Raw genomic sequence first — 18,476 nt, 5'->3', positions numbered from 1 at the left:
GTATTACAGTATACTATAATAATTGTATTATTACTGCCTGTCAAGGGTGTAGAGGTATGCAGAAAGATAGTGTGCCGGTGTAGCCAGGAAAAAGTAGCCTCATGGGTACACTCACATCTGACACCTGCAGTCTTCTCCAAGGACCTCACAGCAGACAGTGACCGACTTCTCCGTCAGGCCCAAAAGGCTGCAGACCTCCAAGCAGTATGTACACCAACACGTTTTTATAAAAGTTATTGTGTATAACTGTAAATTATTTTTTTGTGACATGCCTAAACACTAATTCAAATGTGCTATAATCTATAGATTCTTATACAGCATATCTTAATGTAAACTGAGCAATATCAAAGTGGTCTTCAGTGTTTGGTGGACTCTTTCTAAGTACCGTTGACTTTCTGGTTGGTATAGGCACTAGATGACTTTTTCAATGTGTAAACCCTTTAATACTTTCTTTAACATATCTGAAGTAAAGTTATACTCCTGATCAGATTGAATAACCTTTGGCAATCCAATCCATAAAAAATATTTCACTAATTCCCTCACAATATTTTTGGCATGAATGGATCTCGCTTTTGGGATTGCTTCTGGGAATCGAGTTGACACACAGGTAATGGTTAACAAGTAATGATTTCCTCTCTTGTGTTGTTGGTAGAGGTCCAACACAGTCAACTATAATTATACTGAATGATTTTTCAAAAGCTGGGATGGGTTTTGATGGCACCGATTAGATAGTTTGGTTTGGCTTACCCATTTTCTGACATATTTGACAAGTTTTACAATATTCTGATACATCTCTCTTTATACCAGGCCAATAAAAATGAGTTAACAACTTATTTACAGACTTTCTCTCACCCAAATGTCCTGATAAAGTGGAATCATGGGGCAAAGTAATGATATCACCTCTATACCTCCTAGGAACAAGAATCTGTTTCTTTACCTCCCAATGAGCACAGGCACATCTGCAGGTCTCCATTTCTTCATTAATGCACAATCATGATAATAGAATATAAGTGAATTATCATTCAACTCTCCATTCTGACACTCCCTCAAACTAATATGACTCATCTGACTCTTAAGCAGCTATTTTTATTAAAGTCAGGATGATAATTCACTTTAAACTCCTTTTTCTCACAGTGTTCCACATTAATTTTTTTTATTTTCATTAAACAAATCACCCAACTCCAAATCCTCATCACCACATCCCTTCTCTTTAACCCTGGTGACTACACATTTAACAGACCTGTGTCAATAACCTCATCATCACACACACAAGAAATATTTGGTACTTCATGCATGGTCTTTTCACTCAATAACAAATTTGTATGGTAACTGTCAATAATCTCAGAGTCTTCTCAACCATGTTTAGTTCTGAGACCACCTTGTCTCAAGCCAAATCATTGCTTAACAACATATATACACCTGCTATAGGAAGTGTTCATAGCTTATACTAATTTTCACCTCACCACTCACAAATCCTGTTTCAAGGTTTACATAATACATTGGAATAGTCAGCCCTGCTCCTAATCCTCTCTCTCTGGCCTCTTCACCAGAGTATGACTATCCTGCCCACTATAACACCATAATGACTTCTTGAGGGCTAGACTTTGGTTAACTCCCATGTCACTCAGGATTCCAACCTTTTTTGTAGTACCTTCACCTAATGAAATTATTCCCTTGTTGGTTGAAAACTCTCAACACACCATTTATCCTCACTGTTTTTAGTGCCTTGTACAGTGGTCCCTCGGTTAACGAACACAATTCGTTCCAGAAGGTCGCTCGTTAACCGAAAATTTCATTAACCGAATCCATTGTTTCAGTGGGATATTGGGTAATTGGTTCCAGCTCACCGAAAAGTACATACAAAGTAAAAAAAATGCACTAAAGTGCATTTACTTTGAGGTGTGTATGTAGAAGGCTCCTGGTTGATGATGATGATGAGAATTAGAAGTGGGGGTGGAGGAGAAAGGAGAAGAGAAGGAAGAGGGGATGGAGGAGAAATCACCTTTCAGGGGACCCATGCTTGATGACGTCATTTCATCAATAAAATTTTAAGTTCATGAGGTGTAATTCAAGATTATTTTCTTTAAATCAACGCTGCACTGCACTATATATTATCAATATGTTAACTTAAGTTCAGAATGACCAATAATTTCAATGAAAAATGCAAAAATATTCAAGACACCAACAAAATAGTTGCTCTCTCTCAATTGTAAACAAAGCCAGACTGACGCCTGGTGGCCGACCCATGCATCTGATGAGTGCACAACTAACTAGTTCCCTGTACTGCATATATTATCAATATGTTAAATAAATGTTAAAATGACTAATAATTTTAATAGAAAACATGCATAAATATTATAAAGTACAACTTTATTGATATTTACTCCATTGGAAACAAATATAAACATAGAACAAATTACTGAATTGGCTGAGTACAGTACCCCCTCAGCTGATCAGCTGATGTTCAAAACAAAAGGTGATTTTCGTAAGGATTTCGTTAATCAAATTTTTGTTCGTTAACCGAATTGAAGATTCTTATGGAAGGTAATTCGTTAACCGAAATTTCGTTAACCGAAGCGTTCGTTAACCGAGGGACCACTTTATTTCAATACACTCAATCCGAGGCTTCCCCCAAGCAACACTTAAACCTGTCAACTGAGATGTATTTGTACACTGATATTTGGCATGACCAATCTCTCTACATGCAAATCACTTGACTGGCAGCCTACCCTGCCTGCCCATTTTATTATTGTAACATGAGTTTGGTCTATGGAAATTATTTTGTGAATTTCTTGAGACACATTGCCATTTTGTCCACCTTTACAATAATTTGAACCTGTTTGTCTTGTATAATTATTATACACATGGTTCCTCTGACCTTTGTCACAAGGTTGGTACCTAACCTTATTTATATTCTGTTTCTGTGATACCTCCTCCCTACATTTTGTATGCCACAGTTTCTACCCTGGGTATAAGAGGTAGACAGACCAACAAATCCAATAAAAGGAAACAAAGATGAATATTTTGTGGCAGTCAAGACCAGTGTTATATTTACCATGGTGCAGTTGCACTACAGGTGGGCACTAGTCAAAAGTGGTCATCTTTATAAAATAAAGAATTATGTTTCTACAGTAAGGGAAGTTATGTTTACAGTCAGCAAAAAAGTTCTCGAACACTCTAGGCATCAAACAATATGACAAAACGAATGAGATATCAGAACATTTTTCTATGAGGATGTTTTATTGCAGATTAAATTACAGTACAGTAATACCCCGCTTTACGGGGTTTCACTATCCGCGATTTCGCATTTACGCGGTACCTCGCCAGAACCGGACTTCCACTTTACGCGGTGCATCTACTCATATACGCGGGTAGCGGCGCTGGCAGGATGGGCACAAGGTCGCCCAGTCATCAAAACATTACCGAGTTCTTCACCCGCCACCCACCACAGCTGGCCCAAGTCAGTGATAGTGATAGTGAGGATATGGACTTATATCGACTTTGAGGGGTTTGACAAAGAGGCCCTGCAAGCCTATGTGATGGATAGTGGTACAAGTGGTACAGGTGAGGGCCAATAATCTGCCTTCTGCCTCGGAACCAACCCCCCATCCCCATGTGCCCAGCCATCTTTTCTATTAATGTAAGTGTTAAAAAACCTAATATTATTGATATTTCTCTTAATTATTTATTGTGTGTGCATACCATCATAAAGTTAAGATAAAATTTTTACTACAACATAGTTGTGTGTCGTCAAAAAGTGGAGTTTGGGAGTCGGCCCGGTCTCTATTTCAATTAATCCCATATGTTATGTTGTTCACTTTACGCGTTTCTCACTTTCCGTGGTACCCTGTGGGTTGAATTAACCTCGTAAAGTGAGGGTTGACTGTAGTTTATCCTAATTTACATTGAAATACATTACTTTTTAGCAAAACTACTATTTATTTCTGAGAATATGGAAATGTAATATTTTTGCTGAAATGACGTACAGTAGGCTCTCGCCACTAACGACTTCCACAATAATGTTTTCGACAATAATGGCAAGTTACAATAGATACCCATTTTCGATAATAACGTCTGGATTCTCTTGAATAACGGATATTTCGAATTTCGCAGGAAGCATCTGAGTGCATCAATGATAGCGTTTGTTTGCCGCCATGTTGATGACATAGTTGTCCGCTCCGCCTCACTCTCACACACGCTCCGTGGAATACAGCGCTGCGCCCACATGTGAGATTTTCGCCTCCATATCCAGTGGTTGAGAGGGGCGGTGATCAATAATGGCTTCCGCATTTTTGCCTATGGGGGCTAGGGGAGGTGGTGGAGGGAGTGATTTGCTACCTGAACACCCAGGAACTTTTAAAGTGAATGAGAAAAAAGACCCCAAAGCTAAGAGACAAAGCCACAAGAAGCGTGCCTACTCAGTCAAGGATGAAGAACAGATTATTGAGTTCATTGAAAGTGGTGCACGGAACATTGATATTGTGAGGAAATTGAACTGTCCTGAGTCTACAGTGCGAAATATTAAGAGGAACTTAGAGGAGACCAAGAAGAGTATTGCTCTGGCTAAGAAATATTTCGGTAGTGATCGAAATGCAAGGCAAGCTATGAATGATAAAAGTGTTAGAAACAGGTTGTTAGTGATAACAGAGCATTTTCTTGTGAAATGGTTAGCTTGTAGAATGAAAGACAGTGCAAGTGTTAGTGGCCCTCACATACGGAACAATCATCACACCAAGCACCTCAAAAACTCCCCCAAGCTGAGTGTTATACTACTCAAACTCTTTATATTGATGATTGAATAACAATTATTTTTATTTCAGTGAACAGTGTTAGAAATTTTGGGTGGCAACCTAATAAACTCCTTACATGAATTTTAATGTCACACATAATGTTTTATTAATAACGGCTTTGGCACCTGTTAGACGTTATTGGTGAAACCCTACTGTACATATTACAATGGAAAGTGAATATCGCGGACAGCAATGATTTACTTCTTTTCAAAGATATAGCATTAGAATCGTTTTTATTTAAAGTTAAAACTGTTGTATTACAATAATATTCTATCCTAATTTACTTGTGATGCAACAGTTTTTTAACTGAAAACAATTCGAAAAACACGTGTACCGTCCAGCTGATACGGCAGAGCCCTGGTCGCAGAGGCTTTGTTTTTGCATCAGCCCTTCTTAAGCAGCCTTTACTTTTAACATACTGTACATTGAAATTGTGTTTACCGGTATATTTTTATTTTCTTGCTTCTTATTTTCCAGAAATATGACAAGTTTGTCTATAATACAATGTTACGGTACTTTTAATTTTCAAGTATTCATTTTTAAAAATACAGAAGACACCAAATAAATACCAGTGCGGATATTTGCGTGACTCTCCCGCCAAAACAGACCAAACAGCTGGTACTCCCTCCCTCATTCCTCCCAAAAATAGCCCAATGACATCTTTCTTGTTTATTCTCTTCCAATTTCTCACTGTAACTGGTATTTTTTACTTCATATTGCCTACATCAGATAAACTACAGCAATTGAGGTTAGACACTGTTATAAATTTGATTACCGGGTACTGGCAGGATGCCGTTAGAACCATCTGACCCTACCAACAGTGTTGCAAGTCAGACACAGCATTTTTTTTTTTTTTTACATTTTTGGTGTCTCCATTTGTTAATTTTTTTTTTCTGTGGGGTTTGCACAATAGTAAACTGTTTTACCTACAGTATTGTAAAACGATTTGGGAAAAGAAATACTCGGTAACTTTAAATTTTAAACGGAAAATCTTGAAACTGGCAACTGTGTGCTGAAGACGATGACAAGGAAAATTATTTTGATGGATTTTCATGAAAATATTCAGAAATATGATATCGTAGTATTTATTCAAGTGAATTAGGATAGAATATTATTGTAATACAACAGTTTTTTAACTGAAAACCCTTCGAAAAGCGATCACGGTAAAATCTTTTGAACAACGAAAGAAAGCGAAAGTCATTGTTTTCGTCATGATTTTATCCCACTTTCCACTGTAATACGTACGTCATTTCAGCAAAAATATTACATTTCCATATTTATTTCTGAGAATATATTCATTGAGTCACAGTTAAGGTAAAATATACTTGTGATGTAATATTTTAATGAAAATACCTGGTATTTAGAAATACGGTATCATAGTTTTCTTTTGTTTCAAATTTAATTAACAAAGATTGATGTTTCAAATGTAATGAACAAAAGTTTATGTATCTACAAATAAACTTTAAAAATGAATACTTTATGTTTTACATCGTCCTGTGCTACCATACCATGCATTTGGCTACTTTGGGCTTGCTATGATGACGCAAGAGATCTGCCCTGGCAACTGTACCGACACTCACAGCTGGTAGTGCGTCGTTTCCACTGTTTACTGGTAGTTACTGGTAAATATTTTTCAACCTAATGAAACTATTACCCGTTTAGAGGTCGACTCCCAATTTTTGGCCAAAAAATTTGGTCTTAAAAACTCGAACTACACACAGGTACAGTATATATGGTAAATAAGGTCATGGGGGGCCAGGGGGGTGTTTTTAGGGGGGGGGGGGGCAGCAAAAATACGCGGATTTTTAACAGTCACGGGTATCTCTGTTACCTATCCCTCGCGTATGTTAAGGGCCGACTGTATATTACAGTACAGTATTATGAAATAATGCGTCACTTCACAACCAATCATTCTGAGAAGACATGAGCCTTAGTGCTCATTATGAAATCTGTCATGCCCAGCTGTTCCAGAACTATTTTTGCTGACTGTACATAAGATACTTTGTATATCTGTGCCAAACACATATGTGCAAACTAGGACAGATTCATAAGTACATGTGGATAAACAATGTCCTTCTCTAAAGTCTGTAGATATTTATTTAAAGTGGCTTACTGTATGGTTGCTAAAATTATTTTTTTTTATTTCAGATGGCACTGCAGACCTCATACAATGACACAACAATCTCCAACTTAGAGTTATCTGGAACATTGGGAACAGAAACCAATTTTAGTGCAAACCAGTCTGGCCCTTCACCTCTTGACTGTCTTTTGAATTGTAAGTAATTTTATTATAATGTATGACCATCTTACCCATTGTTTAGTGGCCTGCAATTTTACCACTATTAAATCTCAACTGTGGAAACATTATTCTTACCAATAATGTAGTTTAGCTGTACTGTACTGTGGAAACATTATTCTTTCCAATAATGTAATTTTGGAGTATTTTACTGTACTGTACTGTACTGTACTGTACCGTATTGTGGAAATGTTTTTCTTACCAATTATGTAGTTTAGGAGTGTTGTATTGTACTGTACTGTGGAAATAATTATTATTCTTTCTAATGATGTAGTTTAGCAGTATTGTACTTTACTGTACATGTACTATACTGTACTGTGGAACACTATTCTTCCCTACAGAACACTTAAAATATTGAATTGTCCTGTATAATTTTCTATTGCCACATTCACTTTCATGCTCTTTAACTCTACTTTGCCCTTCCATTTCTTAAATATTTTCACTCCTTCAATACTTTCAGCAATAACTCGTTAGCATACAACAATTTCCAGGGCAGACTGGTCCTAAAGGCTCATTACATTATATGTATCACCAAGATAAAGAGGAGCTGATAAAAAAAAAGTAAATGTTTAATTACTACATGAACTGTATGTTTGAGGTTTGTCTGGGTTGTAGTCCTGCCAGCTTCAGGCATCCATTACTACTCTATATGAATCTTCTTGGAACCTATATCTGGTTGTCATCCAATACGTATATACCTGTAAATACAGATTATTATATTATTTTAATTTTGATAATTAAACTTAATAGGATTTTATTTTATTCATATCATAATTCAAAATTATAAGTTTCATTTTTGGTGTCCAGTGGCCACAGACTGTGCTGCCAGATATTTTACCGAATCAATCAATCCTTCCCTGGCTGTTGGTTGGCCAGCTCTTTGTGCTATTTTAACAAAGCATCGGGAATTTAATGACACAATAACTCGTGTGGGGGCGAGTGTGGATTATTTTTATTTTATTTTTTTCAGGAAAATTATTTTTTTATGATAATTTTTTTTTAACCAGCACCAAATGAACCGAAATGTTATGGGAGTCATGGTGAAATTGTATACTGTACTGCCGTTTTAAAGGGGCCATGATACTGGAAGAACTGTATTTTCTGGTCAGTACAGCTCACCACTCACCCTACCTCCCAACTTTCCCACAGAATTCAATTCACACTTGTCATTTTTATTATTTTATATTATTACGATATATTATATTTTCTTTATTTCTTAGTCACATTAGAGTACTTGTACTGTATTATATTTTAGTATTATAGTGAATTTTTGAGGTGTGATTCAGTAGGGTGTTTGATATACAGGGGGTCCCCTGGTTAAAAATGGGTTCCATTCCTGAGGAAGTTCTTAAGTTGGATTTGAACATAAATTGGAACACATTCTATGTACATACCATACTTACAGAACAGTGCTTAAAATCCAACTATATCATAGTCTAAGTCCTTGTATACAGCAGACCCTTAGTCCCTTACCATTTGCGAGGATAGGTTCCAAGAAATGGCACGAATTTTGGCAAAACCACGAATAGCCACTTATATAATACCTTAATGGACTAATATACAGGTATACCTATTTACACCCACCTCTCGTTTTACACGGGTGTTACGTTCTTGAAAACCACCGCTTTATTAAAAAATGCGTAAATTAAACATAATTTTCCCATAAGAATACGTGTAAATGGTACAGGTTAGGGGAACCATCAGATACCACATAGGGTACGAACAGTGCTCTCACTTAAACCAAGCACGCGGCCAACCTCCAACACACACACACTCTCTCTGAAGGCGGGAGATCACATTTAATTTCACGTCCATTGCGATAGTTTTTCGTTCCTTTTTAGCTTTAGGCGCCCCAGGGGAAGCAGATGGACGTTTTCCAGACATGCTCAATGGGGAAACAGCGTTTAACACTAAAAAGGTACAGGTTGTACCTCTCTAGTCCGGCATTCTGTGGTCCGGAAACTCCCGTGGTCTGGAACGATTTTAGTTTGTCCAATAGGTAGATAGGCAGGTTTTTTTTTTTTTTTTTTACTTATCTGAATTATTATTATTATTACAGGAGTATTAAATTTTTGCCCCTCAGGCCCCAATGTGGGTCAGTGACCTATGCCCGGGTGGGCTAATCCCCATAAAAAACCGACAACAAAGCCACGGGAAATTAAGGTTTGTTTACATCCGGCAGTTCGGCTGCTCTCTCTCTCTCTCTGCTTGTCTATACAGAGTACAACATTTAACCCTTCAATATATATGAGCAGTAAATAAGTGTTGCTTTCATATTCTTATGTAGAGTAATGACGATATATTTTCACATGTGCGCACTTACATACGAGCAGTCTCACTTTTTTTTTTACCATTAATGGTTAGCTACTTATATTGTTCCATTTATTAACATTAAATAACATTACAGGTACTTCAAGCAACCATATTCATTTTTTACATTAATTTTACTACAGCTAAACTCAGGGTCTTATTTTCTTCAGTTTTATATGTAGAACCAATCAGTCACTGGTTTCGTAAGCTTTAACATAAACAATGCCGGCAGCCGTCTCGTCTCCTCTAATATTCCACGTATTATTAATAAATTGTATTGTTAATTTTGCACACACGTACATTAATTCAATAAAAACAAATTCAGAAACATTAATTAAAATATATATGAACAGTAAATAAGTGTTGCTTTCATATTCTTATGTAATGTAATGACGATATGTTTTCACGTGTGCGCATGCGCACTTACATATGCGATCTCTTTTTCCTTTACCATTATCGTTAGCTACTTCTATTGTTCCATTTATTAACATTAAATAACATTACTTAAAACAACCATATTAATTTTACTACAGCTACAACCAAGGTCTTATTTTCTTCAGTTTTATATGTAGAACCAGTCAGTCACTGGTTTTGTAATCAACGAAAACATTGTTGTGTCATTTCCTCGTGTGTTTTAATATTCTACGTATTATTAATGAATTTTATTGCTCATTTTGCACACATAAACATTAATTCGATAAAAAAGACATTCAGTAATAAACAATAATGAATCTCTTGTACATAAGAGAAATGACGCTGTTTACACGATTATGCACGTCGCCTGCACGTTGGCGGGCTGTTCAAACCCGTCGAAATTCAAGTTTCCGCCGCCAAAATTTTTATTTATTTATTTTTTGTGTGTTTCAATAAAATACGTTAAGAATTAAAAACTCGCGGAATTTGAGAAGCTACTATACGACATTTAACCCTTCAATATGTCTTCAAAGAGACCATGACGCAGAGAAAGTGGTGCTAGTGCTTCCAGGCATAAGCACAATTCACTATCTATCCAGGAAAAGGGTGAATTTCCATGGTACTGCAATTTCCATGGTCCGGCACCGGTCAGGTCCCGAGGTTGCCGGACTAGAGAAGTACAACCTGTACGTGATAACATGCAATGCAAATGAAAGCACAGAGAAAAAGTAGTGCTCATGTGAACTGAGAAAGTGATACGCGGGAAGCTTGCTCGTCACAGTTGTTGTACAGAATACTTCATTATCATCATTATCTTCATCATTAGTAGTAATACAGGTGCTCCCCGACTTACGACGGGGTTAGGGACCCAAATCCAGGTCGTAAGTCCGATTGGTCGTAAGTCTGATTAGTCGTAAGTCCGACATAGATAAAAAAATAAAAAATAAATAAATAAATAAATAAATAAATAAAAATTAAAAAATTAAAAAAAAAATAATAAAAAATTTACAATGAAATACAGTACAGTAAAAGTAATAAATAATGAGGAATGGATACGGTGTTACTGAGCACTTACCTTTAATGTAGTCAGCTGAATGCACACGGGGCCCCCATAATTTTCTATTTACAGGATATTGTACATGGAGACTATATTAATTGGATGAAGCAGAGGAGGAGACAGGGCTGGGTGGGTCATCAATGTCGCTTTCTTCAGACAGGTTTATGTACTGTGGAAACTTGCTGGTTGAAGGTATTGGATCATCTTGAGGGAGTGAAGAGGTAGCACTGGTGGGGCGTGAGGAGACAGCACTGGGGGACTTCTTAAAATAGATGTCCAATTTAGACTGCACAGTTTGTTTTTCTCTTCATTATAAATTTCTCTAGCAAGCAAGTGCATCTTGGATCATTCTGTCAACTTTGGCGTAACGCTCATAATTTTGATCCATGCCATCAAACATTTGTATTCCTTTATTAATTGTAGCAAATGCCTTTGCCATTTGTTTCACTGAAAACTTTTTGGAGGGTGCAGGTTCTTCTTCTACATTTTGTCTCTCTTCTTCCTCTGCAATTTTCTGTGCATCTAGTTCAATAAGATCCTCGTTACTGAGCTCTTCTGCTACACTTTCAACCAACTGTTCAACGTCTTCATTATCAATTTCTAACTCCAGCTGTTTACCTAACTCCACTATCTTGTTACTAATATCCGAAATAACTTCATTTTCATTTACTCCTTTGAAACTGTATGTCCGTTCAGGCATGCGCTTCCACAATAATCCTGTCTCATCCACATTGAATATTTGCTCAGGCATATAATTCCCTTCCACAATCACTTCATCTAACTCCTCCTTAAAGGCTTCGGCAGCACCAACATCGGCACTAGCTGCCTCTCCACTCACCTTAACATTGTGTAGACTGTAGCATTTTTTAAATCTATCAAACCACCCATGACTTCCTGTAAAGGTTTGATCACATTCATCTCCTTCCTGCTCCTTCAGGCTTTGGAACAGGCTTCTTGCTTTAGCCTGTATGGTTAAAAGGCTTAAGGGTACACGCTTTTGTATCTGGTCTTCTATCTATATCACCAATAATTTTTCCATATCGTGAATAGGACCTTGTCTTTTCTTTGAAATTATAGTTCCCTTTATAGGTGTTGTTCCTTTTACTATATCACGAATACGTTCCTTGTCCTTCAGAATAGTGGATAGAGTCGAGTGTGAGAAACCTAGGTCACTTGAGATTGTTGCTACAGGTTTTCCATTCTCATGCTGAGTTATTATCTTCATTTTCATCTCAAAAGTAATTGCCTGTCTCCTTTTCTTTGGAGCACCACCAGCACTCTCACTTGTATGCTTTCCAGTCATTATAAAGTCAATTAAATACGATAATAACGAAAGTTCACAGCGCGATCAGTATAGGATACGATAGCCAAACACCAACTAAGCGCTCCACTGAGTGAGTGTACCCACGCTGCGACCAGAGCCCGCCACGCTCTAGCCCGGGACAGAAACATTTCGGTATAGAAAATATGCGCGTCATTTGAAAATATTTTTGGTCACAACTGCCGCGGTCGTATGTCCTGACGTTCGTAAGGTCAGAGCAAGTCGTAAGTACCGATGGACGTAAGTCCAAGCAGTCGTAAGTGGGGGACTACCTGTAATCTTTATTATTACATTATTATAATAATTATTATTATTATTAATAATATTAAAATCGTTGATGATGACATGACTGCGACTTTATAGTAATAACTTACAAGCTCCTGACCAGGCATCACACGCGACTCCACTGCCAGGCGACTGGACGAATACGCACGGCAAATTTAAACTGTCTTGAGCATGTTATTTAAAAAATAGGTGCACGTTAATTAGCTTTTGGTACTAATTGAACAATTGAATTATTCGAAAAAAGTTTAAATCAAATGCGCGTAAAATGCGAGTTATCTCTACTGTTTATGAGGAACTTAAGTCACAATACTGTACTTACATGAAGTAGTGCACTGTACAGTCAGAAACCATATTCTCTACTAGGTTGAGCAGGAGGTGAGGCTAGGGTGGTGTTTCTGGTCGGCGGCTCACTGTGATGGCCCCGTGGCCAGACACAGGTTGAACAGGCAAGGCGATAGTCCGACAAAAGTATGCAGGAGAGTTCCAGCTGGGCACTGCGGCCAGAGCCAGGGTAGCCAGTAAGTCTCCATAAGAATATTTGATGTTAATGATATTGGTATTAAAAATGATACTGATCAAGTTAACGATGTAGGCGTAAGAAAATCCTCTTTTTAGTCAGTTGTTCATTACCATTTCAGCGTTAACATTAATCTATATATAAATAAAACAAAGAAGAATGTTTCTGTGTTTGTTTTTTGTGTGTGTGTCCGCACGAGAATCTCGGAAAGTACTTTACCGATCTGTAGATGGATGGTGTTATATGTAGTGATGATGGATGGTGTTATATGTAATGATGATGGATGGTGTTATATGTAGTGATGATGGATGGTGTTATATGTAATGATGATGGATGGTGTTATATGTAGTGATGATGGATGGTGTTATATGTAGTGATGATGGATGGTGTTATATGTAATGATGATGGATGATGTTATATGTAGTGATGATGGATGGTGTTATATGTAATGATGATGGATGATGTTATATGTAATGATGATGGTGATGTTATATGTAGTGATGATGGATGGTGTTATATGTAGTGATGATGGGTGATGTTATATGTAGTGATGATGGGTGGTGTTATATGTAGTGATGATGGATGATGTTATATGTAGTGATGATGGGTGGTGTTATATGTGTATGGATGATATATAGTGATGATGGTGGTGTTATATGTAGTGATGATGGATGGTGTTATATGTAGTGATGATGGATGGTGTTATATGTAGTGATGATGGATGTTGTTATATGTAGTGATGATGGATGATGTTATATGTAGTGATGATGGGATGTTATAGTGTAGTGATGAGTGATGATGGGTGGTGTTATATGTAGTGATGATGGATGGATGTTATATGTAGTGATGATGGATGGTGTTATATGTAGTGATGATGGATGGTGTATATGTAGTGATGATGATGGTGTTATATGTAGTGATGATGTTATATGTAGTGATGATGGATGGTGTATGTAGATGATGGATGGTGTTATATGGTGATGATGGATGGTGTTATATGTAGTAATGATGGTGGTATATGGGTGATGATGGATGGTGTTATATGTAGTGATGATGGATGGTGTTATATGTAGTGATGATGGATGGTGTTATATGTAGTAATGATGGGTGGTGTTATATGTGATGATGGTGGTGTTATATGTAGTGATGATGGATGGTGTTATATGTATGATGGATGGTGATGTGTATGATGGGTGGTGTTATATGTAGTGATGATGGATGTGTTATATGTAGTGATGATGGATGATGTTATATGTAGTGATGATGGATGGTGTTATATGTAGTGATGATGGATGGTGTTATATGTAGTGATGATGGATGGTGTTATATGTAGTAATGATGGGTGGTGTTATATGTAGTGATGATGGATGGTGTTATATGTAGTGATGATGGATGGTGTTATATGTAGTAATGATGGGTGGTGTTTATGTAGTGATGATGGATGGTGTTATATGTAGTGATGATGGATGGTGTTATATGTAGTAATGATGGGTGGTGTTATATGTAGTGATGATGGATGGTGTTTTATGTAATGATGATGGATGTCATTATATGTAGTGATGATGGGTGGTATTATATGTAGTGATGATGGATGTTGTTATATGTAGTAATGATGGGTGGTGTTATATGTAGTGATGATGGATGTCATTATATGTAGTGATGATGGGTGGTATTATATGTAGTGATGATGGATGTTGTTATATGTAGTGATGATGGGTGGTATTATATGTAGTGATGATGGATGTTGTTATATGTAATGATGATGGTTGATGTTATATGTAGTGATGATGGATGTCATTATATGTAGTGATGATGGGTGGTATTATATGTAGTGATGATGGATGTTGTTATATGTAGTGATGATGGGTGGTGTTATATGTAGTGATGATGGATGGTGTTATATGTAGTGATGATGGATGGTGTTATATGTAGTGATGATGATGATGGATGGTGTTATATGTAGTGATGATGGGTGTATTATATGTAGTGATGATGGATGGTGTTATATGTAGTGATGATGGATGTGTTATATGTAGTATGAGTGATGATGATGATGGTGTTATATGTTGATGATGGATGTTATATGTAGTGATGATGGATGGTGTTATATGTAGTGATGATGGATGGTGTTATATGTAGTGATGATATGATGTTATATGTAGTGATGAATGTTGTTATATGTAGTGATGATGTATGGTGTTATATGTAGTGATGATATGGTGATATGTCGTGATGATGGAGTGATGTTATATGTAGTGATGATGGATGTGTTATATGGAGTGATGATGGATGGTGTTATATGGTGATGATGGATGGTGTTATATATATAGTGATGATGGATGGTGTTATATGTAGTGATGATGGGTGTGTTATATGGTGATGATGGATGGTGTTATATGTAGTGATGATGGATGGTGTTATATGAAGTGATGATGGATGGTGTTATATGGTGATGATGGATGATGTTATATGTAGTGATGATGGATGTGTTATATGTAGTGATGATGGATGGTGTTATATGTAGTGATGATGGATGGTGTTATATGTAGTGATGATGGATGGTGTTATATGAAGTGATGATGGATGATGTTATATGTAGTGATGATGGATGATGTTATATGTAGTGATGATGGGTGGTGTTATATGTAGTGATGATGGATGGTGTTATATGTAGTGATGATGGATGGTGTTATATGAAGTGATGATGGATGTGTTATATGTAGTGATGATGGATGGTGTTATATGTAGTGATGATGGATGGTGTTATATGTAGTGATGATGGATGATGTTATATGTAGTGATGATGGATGGTGTTATATGTAGTGATGATGATGGTGTTATATGTAGTGATGATGGATATGTAGTGATGATGGATGGTGTTATATATAGAGATGATGGATGGTGTTATATATAATGATGGGTGGTGTTATATGTAGTGATGATGGATGGTGTTATATGAAGTGATGATGGATGATGTTATATGTAGTGATGATGGATGGTGTTATATGTAGTGATGATGGATGGTGTTATATGTGATGATGGATGGTGTTATATGATGATGGGTGGTGTTATATAGTGATGATGGATGGTGTTATATGTAGTGATGAATGGTGTTCAATGTAGTGATGATGGATGGTGTTATCTGTAGTGATGATGGATGGTGTTATATGTAGTGATGATGGGTGGTGTTATATGTAGTGATGATGGATGGTGTTATATGTATTGGTGATGGATGGTGTTATATGTAGTGATGATGGATGGTGTTCAATGTAGTGATGATGGATGGTGTTATCTGTAGTGATGATGGATGATGTTATATGTATTGATGATGGATGGTGTTATATGTAGTGATGATGGATGGTGTTATATCTAGTGATGATGGATGGTGTTATATATAGTGATGATGGATGGTGTTCAATGTAGTGCTGATGGATGGTGTTCAATGTAGTGATGATGGATGGTGTTATCTGTAGTGATGATAGATGATGTTATATGTATTGATGATGGATGATGTTATATGTAGTGATGATGGATGGTGTTATATCTAGTGATGATGGATGGTGTTATATATAGTGATGATGGATGGTGTTCAATGTAGTGATGATGGATGGTGTTATCTGTAGTGATGATAGATGATGTTATATGTAGTGATGATGGATGGTGTTATATGTAGTGATGATGGATGGTGTTATATGTAGTGATGATGACTGGTGTTATGTGTAGTGATGATGGATGGTGTTATATGTAGTGATCTCAAAAAAACTCCAAGCAACCCGATCCGACACAGCCCCGACGCACACACGTACAAAAGTCGTATTCCCTCCTATGATTTACAGCTATTTTGATCCTTAGGTTCTCTTTCATTATGGCTTACTTTGCTCTGCATTTAACCTCCATCCGTTACACCACACAGAGGTTGAAAAGTCGTATCCCATCCCACGTATTATAGCTAATTTTATCCTTATGCTCTCTCTCATTACAGATTACTTTTCTTTGATCTCTAACTTTTCTAGGCTGTCCATTCTAACAACGTAGGTAGGTAGGTAGTCCATTCTAACTAGGTATGCCAAACGTACGATATTTCACACCATGGCCTAACGTTTCTGCTATCTATATATATAAAACAAAGAAGTCTGTTTGTTTGTATGTATGTCCGCACGAGAATCTTGGAAACTACTTTACCGATCTGTGGTGATGGTGGATGGTGTTATATGTAGTGATGATGGATGATGTTATATGTAGTGATGATGGATGGTGTTATATGTAGTGATGATGGATGGTGTTATATGTAGTGATGATGGATGGTGTTACATATAGAATATGAAAAGTATCAGTCTGTTGTCATTGGCAACATGGATAAGAAATGTGAATACTGCGGTGCAAAGATGTACAAAGGAGAATCTGCTGGACTGTGCTGCTCTCATGGGAAAGTACGACTGCCAAATTTGGAAAAACCACCACAATCATTGAAGACTCTCATGCTGGGAACAACAACAGAGTCAAAACACTTCTTGGAAAATATACGGAATTACCATTCATGCTTCCAGATGACATCCTTTGGAGCTACCAAAGTAGTTCGTGAGCACGGATACATGCCCACATTCAAAGTCCAGGGTCAAGTCTATCACAAAGCAGGATCCCTCTTACCACTGGAAGATGAGCAGGCAAAGTTCCTCCAAATCTACTTCATGGGAGATCATGAAAAGCAGACTACTATCAGGTGTGTCAACATTCAAGGTGTCAGACATGACATTGCCCTATCTATCCAAGAAATGCTGCATGAGCGCAACACGTATGTACAGTCATTTGAAAATGCCCTGGAAAACATGCCTTTTGACGAGTACAAAGTCAGGATCAAAGCAGACACCTTAATGCACTACAGTGAGACAATGTGGAGCTTCCCGGAGGGTGGCGTCCTACCGTGGCCTAGCGAAAGAGCTCCGCTAATGTCTTAATAAAATGATAAACCAAAGTTGTACAAACTGAAACAACAATAATTCAACAAGTAATATTGACAACTAATGTGTCCTTTAAACTGATGTTAGGAGTAATATCACAATCAGTGTGGTGATTAATGCGATGGTGTTTGTAATGATGGTGCTTCTCTGTGTGGTGAGTGTGATGATGATGATTCTCTCTGTGGCGAGTGTAATGATGGTGCTTCTCTGTGTGGTGAGTGTGATGATGGTGATTCTCTCTGTGGTGAGTGTGATGATGGTGCTTACGTTTTGTATGAAGCTATTCATTTATATGTATTATTACAAGTGAAAAATCATAAATATTATATTGGATTGTCGGCCATTAACTTGGTAAAACTTTTGTATTGACCAACACATGATGCCTTAATGAGCCTAAGACATTGGTGCTGATTATAGAACATTCCGTTCTGACTGTAAGGCTGCTTTAATTCTCTGACTCTGTTGTACACAACCGACTTGGATGTTCCCACAGGTGTAGAGGTGAACCAATAGCCTCCAGGTTGCTGG

The 18,476-nt window shown here is 37.2% G+C and overlaps 1 protein-coding gene across 1 annotated transcript in view; it reads left to right on the top strand.

Moving 5' to 3' along the window:
• LOC121872350 overlaps positions 1–18,476 on the top strand; it is a gene marked incomplete at its 5' end in the record, with an annotated part of 69,971 nt that overhangs the window by 13,282 nt on the left and 38,213 nt on the right. Inside the window, 2 exons of the mRNA XM_042375066.1 lie at positions 46–204; positions 6,939–7,065. Of these exons, the coding sequence (XP_042231000.1) occupies positions 46–204; positions 6,939–7,065 (286 nt within the window). The remainder of the gene's footprint in view (positions 1–45; positions 205–6,938; positions 7,066–18,476) is intronic.

This window comes from Homarus americanus, unplaced genomic scaffold (assembly GCF_018991925.1).
Source record: "Homarus americanus isolate GMGI-L3 unplaced genomic scaffold, GMGI_Hamer_2.0 scaffold20014, whole genome shotgun sequence".
In the NCBI taxonomy this organism is placed as follows: Eukaryota; Metazoa; Arthropoda; class Malacostraca; order Decapoda; family Nephropidae; genus Homarus; species Homarus americanus.
The sequence above is the reverse complement of the archived record's forward strand: the minus strand, read 5'-3'. Positions and strand labels throughout refer to the sequence as shown.